We start from the raw sequence: 25,809 nt of genomic DNA, 5'->3' as shown, positions 1-25,809 counted from the left end.
GTGAGCAGTAGGAGAGGGGGTGGGGTAAGCTGAGGCAGGCCTGCCCGCGAGGAGGGGCCAGGCCATGGAATGGGCAGAAAGAGGAATAGGCCAGAAATAAAACAAGAGGCTGTAGATGTTAGGGTTGAGCTTCAGTCTTCAAAGTGGATAAAAATGCTGAAGTGTTTATAGAAAAATGACACCAGTTGAGGTTTCCTTTGAGAAATGGTCCTGTTTCTCATTTTCACTTCCATTCCTGGCTTCATCATTAGATACAGTGACTGCTCATGATGATGATGAAAAATTTATCTCACAATAAAAACAGTTTTTTTACGTATATCCTTTAGATGTTTTGGATCTATAATTTCAATTTTAATTTTTTTTCAAAGATTATTTATTTATTCGACAGACAGAGATCACAGGTAGGCAGAGAGGCAGGCAGAGAGAGAAAGGGGAAAGCAGACTTCCCGCTGTGCAGAGACCCTGACGTGGGGCTCCATCCCAGGACCCTGAGATCATGACCTGAGCCGAAGGCAGAGGCTTAACCCACTATGCCACCCAGGTACCCCTCAATCATAATTTTTAAAATATAATATACAATCTAGTATTAGGGTTGATAGGATTGATTTCTGATACATTTAAGACCTTTTGCTCTTGGGGTGCCTGGGTGGCTCAGTGGGTTGAAGCCTCTGCCTTCAGCTCAGGTCGTGATCTCAGGGTCCTGGGATCAAGCCCTGTATCGGGCTCTCTGCTCAGTGGGGAGCCTACTTCCTCCATTCTCTCTCTGCCTGCCTGTCTGCCTACTTGTGATCTCTGTCTAATAAACAAGTAAAATCTTAAAAAAACAAAACAAAAAAAAAAAAACTTTTGCTCTTGATAGGGTAAGAACAGAGTAGCATTCATTGTCAAATACTTACTCATCAGTTAATACACTTAAGGCAATGTCTTAGGCAAAGTTTCCTTTTCCACCCAATGAAGGGAGAATTTGGAGTAGTTTCTTTTGCATTAACTATATACGAGCCTCTTAAGTATAGAGAACAGACAGGGTTGCTAGAGGGGAGGTGGGTGGGGGGATGGGCTAAATGGGTGACAAGCATTAAGGAGGGCACTTGAGGTAGTGGGTGTTATACGCAACTTACTGAATCACTGATGAATCGTAAATTCTGCCCCTGAAACTAATGATACACTATATGTTAACTAAATTGAATTTAAATAAAAACAAAAAGTAGAGGGGAATATGCTGTCTGAGATTAACCATGAAAAGCCTTGGGGCTCCTGGGTGGCTCAGATTTAAGCCTCTGCCTTCAGCTCAGGTCATGATCCTGAGATTCTGGGATCGAGCCCTGCATCATGCTGCCTGCTCAGTGGGGAGCCTGCTTCTCCCTCTCCCACTCCCCCCTGCTTGTGTTCCTTCTCTTGCTGTGTCTCTGTCAAATACATTTTAAAAACAACAATAAAAAGCCTTTTCAAAGATATCCAGAATGCAAAATTGGTACTTTTATCCGCCCCCCCCCTTTTTTTTTCCTGAAAGAGTTAAGGCAGTTTCTGGAGTCTGTATGTATTGGGCCAAAAAGAAATGCCCATAAATATTTCATTTAGGCTCAAATTGGTTTTTAGAGGATTCTAATATTTTTATTTCAGTTGGGAAATGTCACTAGCTTTGGACCCATTTTACCCGCTTTTCACATTGATATATTCATGTCCAACATCTTTATTTTAATGTTTTATAACCCCTGGCCCCAATATTAGAGCTAGCCATTCAATACGAAAATTAGATGTGGCTGTTACTGCATCCTGTGACATCAGAGTTTCAGTGCCATTATATACCAGGTGATGAGAAAAATACTTCGTTTCATTCCCTCTTCCAATCCTGTGATGAGATGCACAAGTAATAGAATGTATGAAACCCCAACGTACATCAAGAGGATTTGGATTTTTTTTTTCCTGTATTTTCTGTTGCTTTGTTTTGGTCATAACCATGTCCCAGTAACTGCTGTCCTTCCTCAGCTCATAGACAATGCTGGGCTTATGGCCTTGTTGTCAGTAGGGTTCTAATATAGTTAGTGTCTGGCTCGGGGCAGGGCTCCTCATATTTGCCTGGGGATCACTGCTGTGGAATGTGTTCATTTGGCTTGAGTCTGAGTGTGGCAGATCACAGGACGGCAAAGCAGACATCTACACTTACCAAATATGACACACCAGGTCAGCTTTAATCAGAGATCATTTGCACATACAATTCTACAGGGAGGCCAGTCATTATTGAAGGGGAGAGTGGTTCAGGAGATCTACGATTCCATGATTTATTGCTGCCAGCTGTACGAATGTAGAGCCATACCAGCTAAACTTTTGCGAATGAGCTTGCCTCTTCTTTCCGAAAGAACAAATCCCCTTCTTCATTTACTTCCTTGAGGACTATGATTGCTGCTCCCCACCCCTTTTTAATTCTATCATTTCCTCTGCTTCTTCCTGTCTCTTGATTTTAATCTATTCATGCCCTCTCCTTATCCCTCAGTAAAATTAAATTGACAGTTATTTTCTTCCTTAACTTTAAATACTTAAATATCCAAAGATATTTCTTCTTCCTCCCCCCCACCCCATGTTTCTGAATATTCTCAACAGAAAGTTCCCCAGAGAAATAAATTTGTAACAGTTCGTCGTTTACAGAAGGGATTCTCTGCTGTGAGAGGGAGATGTACACCCACAACAGTCTCCCCAAATTCCAGTTTTTTAGTTGTATTGGAAAATACAATAATTCAGGCAGGCATAGGAACATTCATAATAAATCATAGAGTTATGAATAAATCTTGGTTGTCAAAAGCAAATGTGTAGCCGTTCCAAAGCGTCTGCCATTAGAATTCAGCAAGGCAGCTGTCAGCTGTTTTCTTGTAATTAAACAGCCAATGAACAGCTAATTAAGACATATGTGTATACAGAAGTGGAAGTGGGTATGTTAATGAACTGTAGGAATCAATTCATTAAGTGAAAATTGTCAAAAGACCAAACATCAGATCAGCATTTCAGCCTCTGCCTTACTGAGAAGGAGCCCCAAACAGGAGGGGAGCCCCCCGCCAGAGAGAAGACCCCCTGAGCACCTTTCCAACCACACCCATAGTTCTCTGTCCAGCCAACCCACACTTCTGGGCAAAACTACTAATAACACCAATAGGAAATGACATGTATATTTCAAAGCTTTTTTATTAAGTAGATCCAGCAAATGAAAATATTTTCCTACCCATATATAAACGTGGTATTTGATACTCTATGAAGTGCCACCTCCCTCTCCTATATCTAAACCATTATATGGAACTTTGACTACAGAGCTGAAAAGTGGGACTTCGGGGCTTGTTTGGTTTTGTTGTTTATCTTGTTCTGTTCAATCTGCCCTATGTGTTTGTCTCGATGCTTTTGGGGGACTATATTAAGAAGTCTGTGGCATTTGGAATAAGGTGCATCTAGGGTTCAGTGATTCAAATCCTGCTCCTCCCCTTATGTGCTGTGTGACTTTGGACACATGGCTTAGCCTCTCTGTACTTGAAATTTCTCATTGTAAAACAGAGAAATACTTGCTTTGCAAGGTTGATGAGAACTGCAGATCAGTAATGTTTGGCAAGTGTCCTACATGGTGCCTGGTATTAAATAGGTATTCAGCATATGATTGTCACCACAGTTTTTAATTAGTACTGTCATTTTTCCCTCTGGTCATTCATTCAGCAAGCATTTGTTGATTTCTTTAAGTATTGGATTAGCTCCTGGAAACAAAGGAACAAAGCAATCAGTAAGGGAGACCTGGCCATAAAGGTACACATGGGATGGGCCCCCCAACCAGCCTCGGGAGGGGCAAAGTCAGAGAAAGTGATTATCTCTGTGAATCCTGAAAAGAAGGGAGAGCTTCTGGAAGTGGGGGTAGAGTGGGAGAGTTGGGGGGTTGTCCTTGGAGGAACCGTGAACACAGAAGTTCAGGCATGGCCAGAGTGTGTCTTGGAGTAGAGGACTAAATGTAGGAGAGAGTTGCCTGGACAGGTGGTTGTAGCCTGGTCATCAGTAGGGAGCCACTGAGGGCTACGAAGCAAGGAAGTGACCCGATCAGGTTGATGTTTGAGAAGAGGTCTCCAGTAAATTCGTGAAAATGGATTGGAGGGGATGTGAATGGAAGCAGGGAGACCAGTTGGGGGACTGTATAGTAACCAACTTGGGAGATGGTAGGCATATAAACTTGCAATAAAGATGGAGAAGAGCAGTAGGATTTGAGAACTAGGGAAGATGACAAGAAACAGCCTAATATGGTGACTGCACGTGTGTGGGGGGGAGGCGGTAGGGATGAAGTGAAGCCTATCGTTCCGCCTTGAATAATTAGGATGAAGTCAGTCTTTTGACTGAGCAAGCAAACACCAGAGGAGACGAGGCCAGGAAGTGGGCAGTAGGCTGGGATATGTTCTGTTTTGGAATGAAGATAAAACTGGAGAATGTGTGTGTCTGTGTGTGCTGGGGGGAGTGGGGGTGGCGTTGGTGACAGGACTATAGAAAGTCAAACCACCACTTTGGGTAGAGACCCATCCAAAGTGGGGAGGATTCATTCAGACAGCCTGATGGGTACCCGGGGAAGGCTGTGCTCAGTCCAGTCACGTGCTGGTCAGTTTTTAACAACTGAGTTTGGAAAACAGTGTCTATCAGTATGTACATAACTTCAATGTATATGTCACTGATGTAATGTCACACAATTCACAAATAGTAAAATCTGCACTATCCGAACCTATAAACTTCATATAGATAAGTGATTCTTGCTAAGTGCTCTCAGTAATTTCTGCTGAACTCCTACATCTGTACCTGTGGTTGCATTTGATGAAAGACTGTGGTGCCACCATGAATGTTGATATTTTCATTTACTAAGAGGAAAGTGAAATAAGGAAGATGTGTTTCAGAACTTCACTCATTCACCAGTGATGACATGAACAACCTCTTTGCTAAATCAGATAATAGTTTCTAAATACTAGAAGAATGTTTCCTCACATTTGTTGTGCTGTTCACAAAGCGATGGCTACAGATATTATATACTTCTACCTTTAACCCACATTATTGTTTTCCTTATCATTTTTTAAATCTAGACCATAAGTGGCATAATAAATCAACTCCCAGTTTGTAGCTTTTGGCAGTTTCTATGGTACAGATACTTCCAGCACATGGTCAATTTCAGGCCTCCCAACATGACCCCTCACTAAATGTAGAGTAGGGAAGACATAGCACACCATTGTGTAGTATTCCCACTGTCCAGATGTAACTGATGTAAATATCCTCAGGAACATGGATAAGACCAAATAATAAACTAATAATAAGTTAATTTTTAATAATAGTTATGTTTAACAATTGGTTCATGAAACTCCTGAAAAAAAATTTTTTTAAGATTTTATTTATTTACTTGACAGAGTTTACAAGTAGGCAGAGAGGCAGGCAGAGAGAAAGGAAGGGAAGCAGGCTCCCCGCTGAGCAGAGAGCCTGATGCAGGGTTTGATCCCAGGATCCTGGGACCATGACCTGAGCTGAAGGCAGAGGCTTTAAGCCACTGGGCCACCCAAGCACCCCAAAACTCCTGAAATTTTAATACTCACCTCTTGCAATCTGGAATGAGCATTTTCCCGTAAGCCATGGCCTCAGTCCCAGTCCTGGAGAATTCCAAACTAGTAAGAGTGAGGAACAATCATAGAGTAAAATCAAAAGTTAGGCATTAGAAGTTTCCAGAGGACGAAGGCAGGAATTAGAAATAAAAGTCAATGAAAGGCACTTTGGTGGAAGGCTAAGGGAGGAAACATTGGAGAGTTCTCTTGTAGTCTGTGGAAATCGATATAGATGGTATGTATGAGGAAGTCAGGATTCTGTGATGTCACTTCTCTTGGCCTAACACTTCAGAAGAGATACTTTTTTTTTTTTTTTTTAAAGATTTTATTTATTTATTTGACAGAGATCACAGGTAGGCAGACAAGCAGGCAGATAGAGAGGAAGGGAAGCAGGCCCCCCGCCGAGCAGAGAGCCCGATGTGGAGATACTTAAGTGAGAGGGGACTGTACTTAAAACTAGGACACTGGACTTTGAGTGTCAGCACTTACACTTACCAGGCATGGGGCTTTAAGTCACTAACCGTTCTGAGCTTCATTTTTGTTATCTACAAATTAAGAATACTAGAGTAGATCTGTGCTTCTTAACATGGGGAGGGCAGGGCAGTTTTCAGGAAGCTTTGTTAAAATATTTATCATACAAATTGATATGCTTTTTTTTTTTTTTTTTGGCCTGCAAAAGTGGCGCCTTCATATTGTTCAAACTGTATGTATGTTCAGGACTATATTCCCCAGAGGTTCTGGATAAGTCTATTTCAGGTATATATTTTTTAAAGCTTCCTGGATGATTCTGATGCACCATCTGTTTGAGAACCTTTGAACCTGATAATCTGTCAACTCCTTCCAGTTCTAAAGGCTGCCGGTATTATTCTTTTTTTTTTTTAAGATTTTATTTATTTATTTGACAGAGAGAGATCACAAGCAGGCAGAGGCAGGCAGAGAGAGCGAGAGGAGGAATCAGGCTCCCTGCTGAGCAGAGAGCCCGATGCGGGACTCGATCCTAGGACCCTGAGATCATGAACTGAGCCGAAGGCAGCGGCTTAACCCACTGAGCCACCCAGGCGCCCCTGCTGGTATTATTCTAATGAACCATTTGCAGTAACTGCATGTTGGTATAGCACCACTAGGTGGTGGTAGTGTGCCACTGTCCCACCAAATTCTACTACACTGAAATTCATCATGGTGACTTTCTGCTCAAGCCCACCATGTTCACAAGGGCCCATCTCCATGTATTTTGACATCCATAGAAAGTGAACTTTTAAGAAAGCCAAAGAAGTAATTCATTAGCTCATCTTTTGGCAATAAAACTCCAAAACTGTGAACTTAATATTTTTTCTAGCTAACTTATAGCTTCATTAGTTTCTCTCTTTATACATACCTCTTCAGCTCTACCCCAAACTCCAGTGCACTGGTTTGTCCTGTCCCTGCCCTCTGTGTGGCCTCATACTCCCCAAGCCCTAGAACTTCTGTCTCAGCTCACTCATTTCTCACTGGGACCCTTTCCAGGATTGCTCCTTATCAGTAGAGATCCCGCTTCTACATTCATGTATATATTTCTACCTTTAGGTGGGAAGATACTGACCATATTTTCTACCTTTCTTCCTCTTCCTTCTTGCTCTCCTAATCCTCCTCCCTCTTATGTGTTCTTTAGCTTTAAATATTTTAGTTAACTTCCCAAATCCTTAAGCCCCTGAGAAATCGCCAGGAATGCTGAAATGAAGAGAAAGAACAAAAGAGAAAGAGAGAGAGAGAGAGAGAGAAAGAAAGAGAGAAAGAAAGAGAAGGAAGACCAAACCCTCAGTCTGTCTGAAATGTAAAGTTCAGGGTTTATCTGAGTCATGCAGGCTTAACGTCTCTCTCCTTCATAGCTCTTACCTTATAACCCTACTTGACCCATCCCACATGGTATGTGATAGCTCTCCTCCTGGACATGACTCTGTTGCCTCAGTCCAAAAGCAGGATCCCTTCTCTGGCTCTTGGCCACTCCCAGAACTTTCAGCAGCCACTTGCTGTGCTGACTCAGTGTAGAAGAAATGGTGTTGTGAAGAGCAAGGTGTGTCTGTTTGCTCTCCTACTTTTCCCAAACGCTTCAGAGCTGAACCATCTAAAGAAGTATAATTCTCTTCTGAGCTGATAGCTTGAAGGCTTAATTCCAGCCTCAGTGCTCAAAGCCCGTGTGGAATGCTTCGTGGATTTGTCTTGCAATTATTGGCATAATTACTCAGACACCTCTCATGATAGAGGTCTTTAGTGACGTAGTGTCCTTGACCTAAGTTTGGTGGTGGTGGTGGTGGTGGTAGTGGTATTTTATTTGTTTTCCAAATGACTCCAAATAATTTAGAAATAAATAAGGTGAATAAAAGGAGACCTAATGCTATGGTCAGAAATGAGGGAAAACGATGAGTTCGTGAGACTGTTTTTTTCCGGGGACTCCAACCGACATCAGGCCATAGAAGGAGTAATCTGGAAAATGCCTGGGCAGGGGCTGTTAGTCCTGCCAACAGGGCTAACCTGAAGGAAAACAGCACTTTCAGAGTAGATCAGTTCTGCTACTTTATTCATACCTGTCTCTGCCTAATTTAACGGTTGCCCTCTCTGAGAATAACCAAGTGGGAATCCTTTTGACACGCAAGGGCAAAATAAAAAGGATAAAAGTGTGTGTTCTAGAATTAAACCACATGAATTCATATCCTGCCTTTACTCCCTGCTAGAGGTGGGGCTCTGTGAAAGTCGCTGTACCGAAAACCAAGGAGATGGTAGTGCCTTCCTCACACTGCCCTCGTCAGAATTATGGAATGTCATCCACATAAAGCACAGGGTGCCTGGCACATAATAAGCACTGTTTTAACAATATTTGAGATTTGTCTGAATCGGGTATGTAGGACACATAGACACAAAAATATCACAAAGGAAGAAGGCTTCATACTCACAGGTCCCTAGAAACAGGAGGGGCCACAGTGGAAAGTAGCAGGCTCAATCAGGAGGTAGAAGGGAGAAGGGGACAGAATGCATGGAGACTTCGTTGTGATTTCCCATAGGAAGGAATGGGCAAGGCAGGGTAAGCAGGTTTAAGATTGGCTAGATTTAGACAGCTCTGGTCTCTAGGGGCCGCCCTGGCTGTCTGGTCTGGTCCTGGAATAAAATGGGCGGGGCATTAGTGGCCCAGAGTTTGAGAACTTCATCGAGGAGGTGGTTGGGTATAGGGGCTCTGGATTGGTTGGTTTGTCATTAAAAAGTGTGCTTCCAGACAAGTTGCTTGTGATCTCTAGGAATTAGCTAGTCCTGGGAAATGTAATCTCTTTTGGGTCTTATGGCCCCAAGATGTCAAAGCATCAAAAATATGGAATAAAAATATATGATTAACACAAGCACTAATTAAAATTTCTCTATCAGGGCGCCTGGGTGGCTCAGTGAGTTAAAGCCTCTGCCTTCAGCTCGCATCATGATCCCAGGGTCCTGGGATCGAGCCCCACATCGGGCTCTCTGCTCAGCAGGGAGCTTGCTTCCTCCTCTCTCTCTGCCTACTCTCTCTCTCTGTCAAATAAATAAAATCTTTAAAAAAAATAAAATTTCTCTATCATCATCATCATCATCATGCCTTCTCAGCATTCCCTGGTAATAGAGCAAAGTGATGGTTTTATATGGCGTCTGTGCCATTGCTCTGGAACTCATTAGTAATGGTTGATGTTAATTGGAGTTTGATAAGTAGAAACTAAAAAGTAGTATCTTTTTTGTTAATGACCCAACCATTATTCAAGAGCTGTAGCTAGTTCCAGATTTCATATTTTTGAAGGAAGTGGAGAAACCAGAGAGGATTCTAAAAAGAAATTCTTTTTTTTTTTTTCTGAGAAGAAATTCTTAATGGGGGGAAGAACCAAGGAGGAAAGGTGACAGATGCTGTGATTTGATCTATAGGTGAGGGATCAGGGGATAGCGTGCCAGTCCGTGAGTACTGCTTCCCTTCAGATAAGAAGAGATAACTCAGACATTCTCCATATTTGATGATCATAGAACAAAATGGAGCAGGTTCATTGTGAAGCAAGCAAAATTCAGCCTCAGCTAAAGGAAAAGCAAGTAATTCCTGATCCTAGGCACCTTTAGTGACAGCAAACATGAAGGGTCTGAAGAAAGGTAGAGTCTCAAGGAATAGATACCTTTCGGCTTTGACAGAGATTATGTATCTCAGACAAACTGAATACCTAGACCCTTGACCTCTTGTATCTCTTTCTAAGGATTATCTGCCTCTGTTACCATTTTTATTTTCTTGAATTCTCTTCATTAAGCTCCAAAGAAAGCTTTACTTCTTCTCCCTTCCTTTTTGTAGAGGAGAAAAAAACCACACCAAACAAACAAGAAAGCCCACAGTGTTAGATATTTTGAGAAAAGTAAGATTGCTTCACAGAAGAGGCCAGACTTAATACAAGGGAGATTCAAAGCACATCAGACAGTCTGAGACCCTGGACCCCTAGCCCTGTCCATGTTTAGGTTAGTGAGTAGTTTGGCAGATAGCCAAGAGTGGGTGAAAGGTCAGTGCCCTGCCCCCTCCCATTCTAGTCTGGCTTCCAAAACAAAGAGGTAGGAACCGATACCCTATCCATCTTAGCCATTGACTTAACCCACAGTCACCAACTCTTCACAAAAGAAAGCAGATCTAGTAGATTGCTTTTCCCGTGTAGTTCACGTACCTTTCAACGTACATACTATAGAAAAATAAGAAAGCACAGATAAACAGATCCCTTATTTTATCACCTTTTAATATCAATAATTGTATTTCTGAAATACCATTTTTACTGGTTTCTGAATATATGGATATCCACTATAACTCTTGCAACTCACTAATGTAGGACATTTAGCATCTTTCTAAATTTCTTATATTTCAGACTGTACTTATGATGAACATCCTTGTAGATAAGCTTTTATACCATTCTTAATATTCCTTTAAAATATATTCCCTAAAGGATAATTATTGATTCAATAAGTAGACATATTTCTAAGGATTTTGATACAACGGCGAAGTTGACCTCCAGAAAAATCTTTCGGTGAAAAAGTACCTTTGTCAGTGTGCCTGCTACTCTGTCAGTTCTTTAGGATTTTACTTCTCCCCTTTCCACTGGTGTTGCCTTTATTGGAGTCATGTATATTGACCATTAAGGATTTGAAGATGTATATATATATATATATATAGTGCTCTTTTGTACCCTTCATGGCTCTGGGTCATGGAAAGGTCTCTGGTTACCTTCCTTTTCTTCAGTACCTTCCTAGCTTGCAAAACCACTAAGAGATAAGTCAAAAAGAAAAAAAACCACCAACAACAACAAAAAACCAACCCCCCCATATATTTAGAAATTAAGAAATGTGCTTCTAAATAATGTATAAAGAAGAAATCTTTTGAAAATTAGAGTGTGTTTTCAAATGACTGGTAATGCAAATACTATATAGCAAAACCTTCTCTAAAAGATAACCAAAAGGAAAATGTGCATCTTTAGGGAAAGGATGAACATGGAACATTAATGATGTAGTAAGGATCCAGCTCAAGAAGTTAGCAAGAGTGAATGAATGAAAACATGAATGAATACATGAAATCCTTGCGGTCAGTAGCTCCTCGGGTATCTTTGCATACCCTCTCATTTCCAAAACAACGCTTAACAAGTAAGTGGAGGGTACACCTGGGTGACTTAGTTAAGTGTCAGACTCTTGATTTCAGCTCAGGTCACAATCTCATAGGTCCTGGGATCAAGCCCAGAGATGGACTCCATGCTCAGCAGGGAGCCTGCTTGAGATTCTCTTCCCCTTCCTTCTACCCCCCAACCCATCGACTCATGCTCACTCAGTCTCTCTCAAATAAATAAATAAATCTTAATTTTATTTATTTATTTATTTATTTGACAAAGAGAGAGAGACAGCAAGAGAGGGAACACAAGCAGAGGGGTAGGAGAGGAAAAAGCGGACTTCCTGCCAAGCAGGGAGCCCAACATGGGGCTGGATCCCAGGACCCTGGGATAATGACCTGAGCCAAAGGCAGACGCTTAACAACTGAGCCACCCAGGTGCCCCAGTAAATCTTAACTTCAAACAAACAAACAAAAAGGCAAGGAAATGGAACTCCACGAACATGGGATTAGATTTGTTAAAGACTATGACTCTGAACTCAAGGGTTGGCGAGTATTCCCGTTCTGATTTATCTGCCAAGATAATCCATCCAAGTGTCATTTAAGTTCTTGGGGCAGGAGAGTCTGTCTCAGGGAATGCAAGATGTGTGGAGTGTGGTAGACAGAGTTCAGTGGGCTAGGAGAGATAACCCAGGTATCAGGATTGCAGCCATCATGAGTTATACTGAGGCAGGATTTTCCATACCTCTGGGCTTTCCAGAGAAATGTTTTGTTTATTCCACTAAAAATATTTTGGAGATAAAGATTAAAGATAAGTGCCTTTGTACCAATCTATCAAGCACATGGTTTGCTTAGCAGAAGTCAAGAACAGGGCCTAATCACACAGGCAGCCATCTGTTGGATTTAAAGAAAGTTTCACATGTGTAAGGGACAGAGGATTAGGCTCTAGAGATCAATTTTGCCCAAGTAAAATAAGTGGCTTTAATGTCATTAGTGGCCTCCTGGATGATCTGCCATGACTTTTTAATTCTCCATTAAACATTAATGCCGTTCAGTGCTTAGTGTACTGCCTTTAGTATCATACAGCTCACACTGACACTAACCTGTTTTATATTTTATAACTGAATCACAGGGCTTTTTCAGGAGAAGTCAGCAGAGCAATGCCACCTACTCCTGTCCTCGTCAGAAGAACTGTTTGATTGATCGAACCAGTAGAAACCGCTGCCAACACTGTCGATTACAGAAATGCCTTGCCGTAGGGATGTCTCGAGATGGTGAGCACTCGTAGTTTGAGTTGTACAGTAGCATGGGCTTGTGAAAGTGTCTTCTGAGCCCTGGACCCAGATCTGCCCCTCCCCCACTCCACCTCACCTCTGGAGGCCTTATGGAACCCACAACAGTTACTTCCTCCTCTGTAGTGCACTGGAGCCCACTGGGGTTGGGGGTCGCATGGCAGAGAGCACCTGTGTGGTCAGAGCACCTTCCTATTTTAGACATTTAAGATGTTACAGGTTATGAATTGATTGAAGGGACATGTCATCTGAGGGCCTTAATAAATATACCTCTTACAGACATTGTCCCCAGTAAGAAACACAAGCCAGAGCTAACTGTTAAGGCTAATTATTAGTGCTTTACACTAACTAGTAAAGCTTATTGTCAGTTGGAATGAATTAGTTTTTATGTTAACTGGATAGTTTGAATCACAAATCAAAATCATGAATTTAGGGGTTTAAATTTTTTATTACGTTATTCAATTTTAATTCCAGTGTAGTTAACATACAGTGTTATGTTAATTTCAGGTATACAATACAGTGCTGTGACATTTCCATACACTCCTTAAGGCCCACTGACTATTTCACCCATCTCCCAGGCCTCCTCCTCTCTGATATGCTTTATTTTAAAAGGGTACCCTCAATTAAAGTTATTATTTCCTTCTCCAACAAGAATATTTTTTACTTAGGGCAAACTTCGGAATACACAGTTGTATAGGATATATGTAAGACATTCCATCCGAGAAAAATAGAACACACATTTTCCTCAAGTACATGCAGACAAATCCCCTGGTTAAGTCATATAAAAGGAGACGTAACGAATATCACAAATTGAAATCACACTAAGCATATTTTCCAACTATAATGGTAAAAACTAAAGATCAACAATAAAACAAAGCTGGGAAATCCACAATGTATATATTAAATAATTAATATGTAAAAACTATACAACACAGTACTGTACAAGCAGTGGACCAGACAAGAAATCAAATGGCAAATCAAAAGATGTCTCAAAACAAAAGAGAGAGTCCCATACTTGTACATACAGAATGTGTGAAAACAGTGCAAATCATGGCTCAAAGACAAATGTTCTTTTCCTTAAAAGAAGCTATTTAAAGAAATAGAGGCCATCTATCGTGCAATTGCCAAACATTTCAAGATCTTCCTGGAAAACTGTCTTAAGTGCGTGGAATAATCAACACCAGATTTCAAGACAGTTACTCTTACACAAGGAAACTGGGCAGAAAGTAGAGTGGGTACATTTTAGGACTTTTACGAACATACATGCTGGCTCTCTTAAGAGATCCCCTTGAAGGAAACATCTCTTCCAGTGGAATCTCCGCCTCTGGAAAATATTTCAGAATGCTGGGCAGGCGTTCTGAAAGCCTGCCTTCCCCATGATCAGATGTTCTTGGGGCCTGTAGACCAGCCCAGGCCCGAGCTGTGATACACGTCAGTAGTCATGCACGGGATGGCCACTAAGAATATGTAGGAACAAAAATTAAGTTTGGGGCATTGGAAGATGCCAGTCACAGAACTTCCATACTCAGAAATGCCTGGGATAGGCAGTTCTGCGGATTTCATCTTTCAGAGGCACTAAACCAACAAAGCCAGGCATATCTCGTATATATGAACTTATATGCTAAGGTCACAAGTTGTGTGTGTGTTTTTAGTTGTGTGTGTGTGTTTGGTTGTGTGTGTGTTTTTAGTTGTGTGTGTGTTTTCTCAAGAACTGATCCTCTCATTTCATGTACAGTATAGTATAATTACTCTTGTTAATATTAAGGCAAAAGTTAAAACACAATTCAAAGTATTAGCAGAATGAGTTTCACCTATGGTTGTCAATCCCTCTGGGAGTTCTGGAGTAGTCTTTTTAAAAAAGGGGGGGTACCTTCAGTATGCCTCTTGGAGATTTTGCACAGAGGTAGCAAGGCATGTTATGGGCTTGATGTGAATGTTGGGGCGTGTACAATGACAGGCCTGAAATCCGAGCTTAGAGTGGCCTGATTGCTGCCTAACCAGCCCCAACTTTGTTACCCGAGCTGTGGACTCTGGAAATTGATCAGGATCCCACTCATATGTTTCCTGTGTGTAAAGGGACAGCACGTTCTCCTTGGCAGGACACAAATCTCCCAGGTGGTTGTCTCTGGTTCCCAACTTCCATCTCTCTTGGCCTCCTGCCCCTAGACTCGTAGAATTATAATGATGGTCAAATAGATGAGTTCATCCACCCAGTCAGGTATAAATGTGACCATAATCAACTACAGGGTCTTTGTCCTTCCAGCTGAGGCTTTATCTGCATACAGAGAATTGGGCTGAGAGACCGTGGGTTAGTGGGAGAGTTCAGACCAGGAAATCATAAGGTTCTTTTATCAATTATCTCACGTTTTAGGAGAGAGCATTTGGGATTCTGAATGAACAGGAAAGGTACTACACTCATTGTTCCACTTTAAATATGGGGACACATCACAAGGAGAAACACTGAGAACACAAATTTGCCCAATAGGGAAATTTACACAGTGTTTGCTCTTCCCCAAATTCTGATACTCTGTTTACTTGAGGGTAAATAAGAAGGGAAAAAGTCACTTAAAGGTGGGCCTGAGGGTTCCACAGGGTTCACTGTGACCCAGGAGGAGGAAAGTGAGGGATTCTTTGTCTACTGTAGACTCAGAGATAAAAATCAGGGAATTGCAAAGGCCTTCATTGCTGCAGTCTCACAGCAAAGCCCCAGATTTGGCTGTTTGATTAGGAGGGAAAAATGAATGAATGAAATGAATGGAAGTTGAGGTTCGGCTGCTTGTGCCTCAGTGTACCCCCATGGCTCTGCATCCCTGCACATCAGTCTGAACCTTGGGAAGAGAAAGAGGTGGTCAAGGTAAGCGGCATGGGCGGAGAACACACAAGCCCATCAAGTCACACATCAGTGGTTCCCGCTGAGCGTCGGGTTATGTGACAGCAGGAGGACATACGTGGTCATTGCCCTTGCACCAGTCCTGGGTCTGTTTCTGAAACATAGCTCCTCTGGGATGTGGAGCAAGCCTGTGTGGGGCGGGACCGTTTTCACCTCTGGATCATGTCCTTATTTTTGTGGCGATGTGGTTTTTGATTGAGATTGTCTGAGACTTAAAAGGAACCCCCAATGCATGCTGGAGAGAATAATAAAGAAAAGCATATTGTATATGGTGTGGTCTGGCTTTTCTCTTCCAGCTGTAAAATTTGGCCGGATGTCAAAAAAGCAAAGAGACAGCTTGTACGCAGAAGTACAAAAACACCGGATGCAGCAGCAGCAGCGAGACCACCAACAGCAGCCTGGAGAGGCCGAGCCGCTGACTCCCACCTACAACATCTCGGCCAACGGGCTCACCGAGCTTCATGAGGACCTCAGCAACTACATCGACGGGCACACCCCGGAGGGAAGCAAGGCAGACTCTGCTGTCAGCAGCTTCTACCTGGACATACAACCTTCCCCAGACCAGTCAGGTCTTGATATCAATGGAATCAAACCAGAACCAATATGTGACTACACACCAGCATCAGGCTTCTTTCCCTACTGTTCTTTCACCAACGGAGAGACGTCCCCAACTGTGTCCATGGCAGAATTAGGTAATGGCCTCCACGTGTCCATTGGGACGCGTCTCTTCTGCCCTTTCAAGTAAATGGGATGTGTTTGACTTTCCTCTAATGAGTTACATTATAAGAATGTTACTAGAAGAGCCGTTCACCTCTACTATTTGGACCTCTTCAAAGTTCCACCGTGCCCCCTCGCTTTCAATTGTCCTGTTTCCTGTCGCATACCAGGAAACACATTGACCTGTCCGTATCAGAGATGGGGCAGCGTGAACTTGAAGCAGTCTTTAAATGTCACAGAAACTGTAAACTCAGGGAATGGCCCCATTAACTTTGTTCATTATTTCCTTTAGTTATTGTCCAGGTGTTGCTTTACACCTGAAGTCATAGAAATGGCAGCCCACCCACTGGGCTTGGGCCATACACAGTTTTGAACCCATGCAGAGTTTTAAATATTTTTGAACTGGTTGCTAAAGTTTTAAACCTAGACAGTCCTGCCTCAAAGTTCAGATTTTCAGCTTCTTGTGAGAAGGGAAAAATGACCTAGTTATACTGGACCAGCACTGGTGAATGGCAACAACCAACTGGTACCAGTAAAGCCCTAACACCTTGACATGTCTTCCCATTTTATATCGCTGCCCAGCTCCTGTAGACATCTAGGTTTTTCCAACCCTGATGTATTCTACGAATGTTAAAGGGAAATTGGCTTCTTTATTTTCCAGAATTGTTTGGTGATGGATATTGGTAACAAAACTGATAGAGTTCATAGAAAACTCACCAGGCAAAAACAGACATATCTGACATCTCCTTAATCCTGTGTGACATTGTTGCTTTTTGGGAGATGTGACCTAGAAATGTTGGTAGAACACAGGCACTGGAAGACTTACCATTTCCAGGAAGTTGTGTTAGCAACCCCTGTTACAACATTTGATCGATTTTTAGGTACAACACTATTATTAGAGAAACTTGGATAAGAAACTTTGCAGTGTTAGAATTTGACGTGCTCCTCCCCGTGACTCCTCACACAAGGTTATAGTCCTTTGGGATATTTCAATTAGTTGCTGTGGAGGTGACTAACTTAACACGAGGAGAGAATGAAGACTTCAGATGGGAAAGAACCAGCAGGTTCTGACTTGAGCACAGACACCCTTAGTTCACAGAAATAACAGTTGTGTTCTTTAGATGATTTCTCCACCTCTGTACTCCATAAAACATTTTTTAAGTGAAATTTATATTTCCAGTAAAATCTTTCTCCAAATAGAACAAATTGAATGTTCTTGATGGTTTTTACACAAGTACCTCTTTATGGGTCTAAATTTAAATCCTCAAGAGCAGGGACATTTTAAGCTTGGTCTTTAACCACTGAACAGCATTAAAGGTGGATTTCAGCTCTTTTGATTAACACAGGAACCTCTGAACTAGAAGCCAAGCTGAGCAGAGGTAGGTTTGATATTTTTTTCTTGAACTAGAACAAAAACCTTCCGTTTTTGTCGTGAAATCTTGGTTGGCCACGACTTAAGCAGAACTGTAATGAAAGTAAAATTTTCAGAAATGAGTAAGGATTTGATTGAAAGCTGACATGATATCATGAAAAATGACCTGGCTCACTTTCAGTTTGCTTCCACCTTACCATAAATACTAGCAAATCTGTCCTGTTTGCTTGTCAAACGTTCAACCCCAAAATAAATCCATAGGGCTTAGCCAAAGCATTGCCCTTAAATATGGCCCTTTGGCTAAGCGTGCACTAATACTTGAGTGGGTCCAGAAATGGAAAAGCCAATGCCCCTTGGGCCGTCTGGTCAGTGTCTCTTCTACATCTCCCACTGCAGTCTGGGAGCCCTGTGCCCTCAAATGTTCTCCATGCTCTCCTAAATTGGGAGCTTTTTACGTGTCTTTTGGCATTTTTCTGGATCAGTAAAATTAATTCATCACTGGGATTAGTCCCAAACCCAAAACTAAATAAGAATTTGTCTAAAAAGAATATAATTGGATCCTAATTTTCTTTCCCATTTACCTGTACAAAATATTTGGAGGAATTGAGCAACATAGAGGTGGCCAAAGATGTTGCTGGTCCTTCTTCAAAGCCATCTGGGGTTCCCCAGTATTTCCTTTGGGGCCTCAAATCCTGCTATTTTTTTCCCCCAGTTCCAGTACAGTTAACATACAGAGTTTTATTAGTTTCAGGTGAACAATATAGTGATTCCAGTCTTACTGTCTTTTTAATAATGTTAACTTCATTTTAGGCAAAATTTTGTCATCACATTTTAAACCAATGAAACCAATTATACAGTTGGAAAATAAATTGTAAATTGACATATCTTAACCTCAATTCTCTCTTTCAATAATAGTGTCTACAATCCATTACTTTTAGTGGTAATACATCTGCATTCCTGGCTAGGAAATTTTGCCCTTAAGGTACAATTAGTACCAGAAATATATATTCCAGATAAATAATATTGGTTCACTTAAAAAAAAAAGCTAACTGCACATGTCACTATAATTGATAACTAAAGCCTTTTGTAGAAGAGTCAAGTGATTATTGGACAAAGCACTAGTCAAGAAGTCAGCTTATATGTTTTGTGGTCCTAGGTTTGCTATAGGTTGTGTAACCCACTACAGTCATGTACCTCTGCAAGCTGCAGTTTCCCTACTTATAGAATATAATGATGAAGAACAGACTGGCCCCAAATTATGTATGTTTCAATCACTTGCCAGTTGCCCGCTATTATACCTTGAAAAAGTCACTTAACCTCACTTGGTTTCATCATCTGTAAAAGGGAGATAATACCAGCACTTTCCTCCTAGAATTGTTATGAAGATGAAGAAAATATACATATTCAGAATATATGTATATAGATATATATGTATATATACATATATATAAGTTATATGGGGCTACCACATAGTAAATGCTATTAAACATTATTTTTTTTTAAGATTTTATTTATTTATTTGTCAGAGACAGAGGGAGAGAGAGCGAGCGAGCACAGGCAGACAGAGAGGCAGGCAGAGGCAAAGGGAAAAGCAGGCTCCCTGCCGAGCAAGGAGCCCAATGTGGGACTCGATCCCAGGACTCTGGGATCATGACCTGAGCCGAAGGCAGCTGCTTAACCAACTGAGCCACCCAGGCGTCCCTGCTATTAAACATTATTAATGGTGTTACTATCTATAAACTGAGGAGAGGCTGGACTATCTAAAGTTCCTTTCCACTGTGAAAATCTGTGACTAACTCAGAAGTCAGGAAATTCCATATGAAGTACCTAGACCTTAGCTGTGTTGAAAAAACAATCATGGTTGGGAAGATGAACTGATTTGTCCATCACAAAGTGAGTTTATCTGCTGAGCACAGACCAGAAACCAGGTCTCCTAACGCCTAGTTCCATGGTATTTCACTATTCCAGAGTGTTTCTCTAAGAGACCACACTAACTTAACTTTTGCTCAGTCTGACCATATTGTCCTTTGCTGAAATGGAGATTTAAAAATAGTAAAGTGTCTGAAATCTTACACTTGCCAAATCAACTGTGAATTGTAATCAAAGGCGGTTGGTGAGAATGCAGCCACTGCCCTCTACTGGTATGACATGTACATTACGCTATTCCTTGTCTGTCTTCCCAAAGGTGGGCTCAAATAGGTAGGCGTGGATAGGAACAATTTTTAAGATGAAGTAAGATGCCTACCATATTAACTGGAAAAGAAGCATGATCTGGAAGGGAATACTATGTGCTTCTTACCATTCGTCACCTCATAGGATCCCCCAGCTTCCCTGCAAACACTTCATTTTCATTTTATTTATTATCTGCAAAAATTGGTTTACTATATACACATTTGTTTTCCTGATTCTGATTCATTGTTTTCATCTTTACTGCCCCCTTCTCTCCACAAGCATCACTGATTCTAAGACACATAAATTGCTGGCTTCTCCCTCTTTTGGTCACTGTCTTTCTGTTTCTTTCTTTCTTTTAATTTTTTTCTTCTGTTTATGTTTTATTTTCCTGGTATTTATTTATATTGTGTTCATGTCTGTGTGCTGCCAAATAGGGCTGTTAAGATTTATTGTGTTTCAGTGTTTCTAAGGAGACTCTCGTTTCAAGCTTCATTTAGGTGAACCCACTCTGTTTTCACACAAACAAGTCTGAATCTGTTTGCCGAAAGCAGTAAAAAATTTCCAAACAGACCCTCTTACTAGTGTTGCCAAGTTTTCATTCAGCACCATTCTTTTAAATGGCTTTTCCTGTTATGTAATCAGGACCCTAGAAGAAGATCCCTTTGGGATATGGTTTCACATTCATGGAATCTTGTCAGTTCCCCTTAAAATACTTGCATTGTCCTTCCCTTCCATAATGTTTATTACTGACCTACCTAAAGCGCTTAGTCCTGCCCACACGGGTTGCAGCAGCCTTTCACTGGTACTCCCAGCTCCAGCTTCTGCTGGAGTCCACCAGTCACAAAACTGCTTGTTCTGTTGCCCCACATACAGCCTTCTGTGTGCCAGCTCCCCCTAGATAATTCCACTGACTCCTTAAGCAGGTCCAAACCTTAATCCTAATATTTGAGATTCTCCAGAATGTGGACCCTTACCTACTCATGCTTCTGTTTGGGTGCTATCACTTTTTTATTTTTAAGATTTTATTTATTTATTTGACAGAGAGATCACAAGTAGGCAGAGAGGCAGGCAGAGAGAGGAAGGGAAGCAGGCTCCCCGCTGAGCAGAGAGCCCAGCTTGATCCCAGAACCCTAAGACCATGACCTGAGCTGAAGGCAGAGGCTTTAGCCCACCGAGCCACCCAGGTGCCCCTGGGTGCTATCACTTTATCACACATCTGCCTGTCCCCTATGAATGCCAATATTTGCTCCTTCATCTATCATCCCTAGAATGTGGAACCAGCTCGCCTCTTCACACTGCCGTCCACTGCCTGCCAAATCCTCCCTTTCCTTCAGGGTCCACTTCAGATGTTTCTCTCCTGCCAAGAAGCATCCTCTAATTCTCTTCATCTTTCCCTTCCATGACAGAACCTGTTCTCTCTTTTCTCTTCTGATGTAATTCAAGTTGATGCTTTATTGTCTAATGTCTTGAATTGTCCTTTCAGTATTCCCATACATGTTCATCAGATTATAAGTTCCTAGAGAAACTTCTTAGGCATCTATTTGTTTTAATATCCTCAAACTACCTACGTTCCAGTATAATTAGAACAAATGTTTACGTAGTGTGTACTAGGTCACCCTCACTGTTCTAAGCGCTCAACTCACTTAATTCTCACAAGGCCTATGAAGTAGGTACTGTTTCCCTCATTTTGCAAGAGAGGAAACCAAAGCACAGAGAGGCTGAGTCACATACCCAAGATCATTCAGCTGGTAGGTACAAGAGCTGAGTTTCATACACTGGCTGTCCGGTGCCAGTGTCCCTCTCTTAACCACCACCCTACATATAGTGACATAGTGGGCCCTCAGAAACGCTTGTTGTACTGTTTGCTGGCAAAATAAAAGAAAGCATAGTTGTTTTCACAAAAGCATACCGTTTCCTAATTTTTCAAGAGTAATCCTCCCCAGGTCAATGTCTCTTCATAAAAATGCCAAGAATAGGCTGTGTTGGTCATTTCCCACACCTATCTGGGCTAATAATTGTTCATTCCCAGACATTGGTGTAAAGCCACAGAAGAGGGTCAAGGTCAGGAGGGTCTTTGAAGTCACCGAGACTTATTGCTAGGTATTGGCGTTGCCTGTCCTTCGTCTTCATGTTCCAAAATATAGAATAGTTCCAAATTGCTTATTTAAAAATATAAAGATAATTGAAACTGGTTCAGCTTTGTACTTGTTACTTTTTATTTACCTTTATTTTATTTTCTTACTTGTTACTTTTTAAACCAAATATTAAGCAGGGAAAACCCTGATTATCCAGAGGAGAGCTTGGCTTTTCATGTTTATGATCTCCTGTTTTCTCCTTAGAACACCTTGCACAGAATATATCTAAATCACATCTGGAAACTTGCCAATACTTGAGAGAAGAGCTCCAGCAGATAACGTGGCAGACCTTTCTGCAGGAGGAGATCGAGAGCTACCAAAACAAGGTATATACTCTGAAGATTTTTACCCAGGATTGAGACAAGAGTGGGAAGGGTGTTTATGCAGGACATCTGTTGAAGAATACGGACTAGAGAGTGACTGTCTTTCATCAGATATCAGATTTCTGTTTAAAATCTTTCTTTTAGAGATGATCATATACTTGGGACTTTGTCTTCTTTCTGAGGTGCAAGTGTGTGAAATTCCAGCAACAACAAAGAAATTTTCTCAGGCCGATGGCTATATACACGTATCTCCTATCATTTGGCAGTGGGGGGTAGAGGAAGCAGTGTCCAAAAGCCCGAATTAATTGAGAGTTCTCCCGATACCACGGTGGAAGATTTCAAGGTCTGGAAGTTGACGTAAAATAATCTCAGCCTCAGAGGTTTAGAGGATGTGTGCAAAAGGTTTGGAAGCTATTCTCATAACTCCAGTCTGAACCTAGCAATGTGCAACCGACATACAGTGCTGCTCCTTGCCATTTTCTTTACACACTGTTCCACAAGCCACCAGAATGGGAGGGCGGGGCTGGAGAAGGGGAAGTTTCAGTTACCCATTCTGCCTTGGTAAAGGGAGATGCTGTGGTTTTCCCCAATAATTATAGAGATGTAGGCCTAGGAGGGGCAACAGGGTTTCTTCAGGCTAATCCTCCCCTTCATTTAACATATGAGGATATTAGCATCCCTTGGCGTATGGCAGGAGAGTGAAAATACCAGGACTAGATCATGATTCCTGGCTCCTAATTCAGTGTTTCCTTCACCCCATCATATTGTTGGAAATAGTATTAAGATCCATATCCCCTTGTAACTAAATGGAAGTGGGTATACAAAAGCAATTAAACAGGATAGGAATCACTTTGCCTTTGAGACAGCAGGTAACACCAGCAGTCAGCCAGGATTGTTAGAAAGGGAAACGAGAAAGCAGTAAGAAACAGGGCATGTGAAATGGGATTCTGAGTCAGAGATGCTAGGATTTGAATCCCGGCTCCAACACCTTCTAGCTGTGAAACCTCTAAGAGAATTTACGTCCACTTATGGAAAATGGGAAAATGAAATAAGACAAGGATGTCATACAGCATCTAGCTCAAAGCAGGTGCACGATAAATGTAATTGACTCCCCTTCTCTACCTTGCCCCCAGTAAAATGGTGTTATATTCCCCAAGGTAAGATAATTGCTCACAAGAAGATCCTACTGTGCTACTCTCCGAGGCCCAAGGGTAAAGCAGTGGCATCTGCTGCTTTTCGGATTCACAGTTTCACCTGCTTATACCATCTTCCCCCGTCCCTTTACCACCAAAATGGTAACAGAGGAATCAGAGGAGACAAGAAGGGACTCAGAAGCAATCATTATAACCCAAATGTTAATTTTTAATCCTCTAGCTTTTTTTTAACCATTTCCAAAGAAGGCTTTGACAAAATAGGGGCAGTTAAAAACACCTGTGTCCGGGATACGGGTGACCATGTGTGTTGCTGTGCTTTGCTCCTCTGCAGCAGCGAGAGGTGATGTGGCAGTTGTGTGCCATCAAAATCACAGAAGCTATACAGTATGTGGTGGAGTTTGCCAAACGCATTGACGGATTTATGGAACTGTGTCAAAATGATCAAATTGTGCTTCTCAAAGCAGGTATGTGCTTTGCAAGTGAATTTTGAGATCTCTTCCTAACCTGCTTTCACCCGCCTATTAAAGAAATGCTGGGTAAGGAAGGTGTCGGGAACAGTTTTTCCCCAATGATAATAGCTCAGGTTTCTTCTAGCAGCAACTGAGTCCTTTTTAATGGTTTTTGAGCTATCTGTGGGAAACATTTTGTTTCTCCTCTGAGTGAAACAATTAATTTGAAGGATACCCACTCCAGACCCTTGGGAGGTAACAGGAAGTTGTTAGGAATGTTCTCTGTGGAACTCAAAGGGACACCCCTGGTTTCTTGGTTTGTTTGTTTATGTTATTGTTTGTATGTTTATTAACCTCTAATCTATTATTTGTTTCAGGGGTACAGGTCTGTGAGTCATCAGTCTTACACAATTCACAGCACTCACATAGCACAGACCCTCCCCAGCCCATCACCCAGCCGCCCCATCCCTCCCACCTCCCTCCCCTCCAGCAACCCTCAGTTTGTTTCCTGAGATTAATGGTTTGTCCCTCTGGTTTGTCTTAATAAATATGAATCAATATGTTTTCCTGGCAACTCTGAGACTCTACTGCAAGACAGAAGAATGCCAGAGGAGTAATTTGTAACCCCGCCTCTCTTCAGGAATACAGGGCATAGTTAGCTTGGCCATAGTTAGCTTCAGCATAAATCTTTAATTACGCTGGTAAACTGTGCCCCTTTAAATAGAGAGTTTAGGGGCACCTGGGTGGTTCATTCAGTTGGCATCTGCCTTCGGCTCAGGTCATGATCCTGGAGTCCTAGGATCGAGCCCTGCATTGGGCTCCCTGCTCAGTGGAGAGCCCTCTTCTCCCTCTGCTCCTCACCCTACTCGTGTTCTCTGTCTCACTCTCTCTGTCTCACTCTCTTTCTCTCTCAATTGAATAAATAAAATCTTTTAAAAACAATAATAAATAGCTGATGTGACTGAGAGCTACTGGCCACAGGGCATACAGCCCCCACTGCACTGAATCAGAAAGGGGTCCCTACATTAGGGCTTTCACAGTAGAGAAATATTTACCACGATAAGATAATCCACACAATTTCTGTCTTCACTTAGGTTCTCTAGAGGTGGTGTTTATCAGAATGTGCCGTGCCTTCGACTCTCAGAACAACACCGTGTACTTTGATGGGAAATATGCTAGCCCCGATGTCTTCAAATCCTTGGGTAAGGAAATCTGGGTGCTCTGTCTTTAAATCAGGGCCATAGGAAAGTGTGGGAGCCCTGCCAAAGAGCTTACTGAACAGAACGGAAACTGTTATTTGGAAACAAAAATTAAAGGATTTTATGCTTATGTTACTTTATAGTCACTGCAGAAAATTCACACAGCTCAAACAGTTTTTGTCTATGGTACATTGGAAAGTTTAGTGTTTTGTTTTATCTAGTCTGTAATCGAAGAAATTTATATTGTCTAACTTTCCAGTTCCCTTGCAGATTTTAAGATTTTCATTGGATGAATTATTCAGAGAAACTAGAGGATGTAATCTGATGCATAAAATCAAGCAAAGAGTACTTCTCAAATAACACCCATTAATAAGAATGAAATGTAGATATCAAAGAAATAAAGTATAGCTAAGTGAAACTGACATAGACTATAAAAATTATTTTGGATTTCTATAATTTAAATAAAGTGGGATATAATCATGAAGAAGAATGAAACAGTATCCAAGATAAAGTTGTTAAGTGATTTTAAAAACAATGAAATTAAAAAAAAGAAACAAAAATAAATAAAAACAATGAAATGACAGAAGGTCTGTATACTTTAGGAAAGCTCATTACCATTTAAATGGGTATATATAATATGCAAATCTAAAAGAGTAGATACCAAACTTAACCGATCCTTTTTTTTTTTTTAATATTTTATTTACTTATTTGAGAGAGGGAGAGAGAGAAAGTGCATATGAGCAGGGGGCAGGAGTAGCAGGAGAGGGAGAAAAAGATTCCCTGCTGAGCAGGGAGCCCAACTTTTGGGTCAGTCCCACACCCTGATGTTATGACCTGAGCTGGAAGCAAGACACTTAACCAACTGAGCCACCCGGGCAGCCCCAAGCTTAACCAGTCTTTTGAGAATGGATTA

The 25,809-nt window shown here is 41.6% G+C and overlaps 1 protein-coding gene across 1 annotated transcript in view; it reads left to right on the top strand.

Annotated features, from left to right (window-relative positions):
- RORA (RAR related orphan receptor A) overlaps positions 1 to 25,809 on the top strand; it is a 102,135-nt gene that overhangs the window by 63,439 nt on the left and 12,887 nt on the right. The window contains exons 3-7 of the mRNA XM_044229717.1: positions 12,326 to 12,467; positions 15,672 to 16,067; positions 21,976 to 22,097; positions 23,580 to 23,712; positions 24,792 to 24,899. Of these exons, the coding sequence (XP_044085652.1) occupies positions 12,326 to 12,467; positions 15,672 to 16,067; positions 21,976 to 22,097; positions 23,580 to 23,712; positions 24,792 to 24,899 (901 nt within the window). The remainder of the gene's footprint in view (positions 1 to 12,325; positions 12,468 to 15,671; positions 16,068 to 21,975; positions 22,098 to 23,579; positions 23,713 to 24,791; positions 24,900 to 25,809) is intronic.

Source organism: Neovison vison, chromosome 13, assembly GCF_020171115.1.
Source record: "Neovison vison isolate M4711 chromosome 13, ASM_NN_V1, whole genome shotgun sequence".
In the NCBI taxonomy this organism is placed as follows: Eukaryota; Metazoa; Chordata; class Mammalia; order Carnivora; family Mustelidae; genus Neogale; species Neogale vison.
The sequence above is the reverse complement of the archived record's forward strand: the minus strand, read 5'-3'. Positions and strand labels throughout refer to the sequence as shown.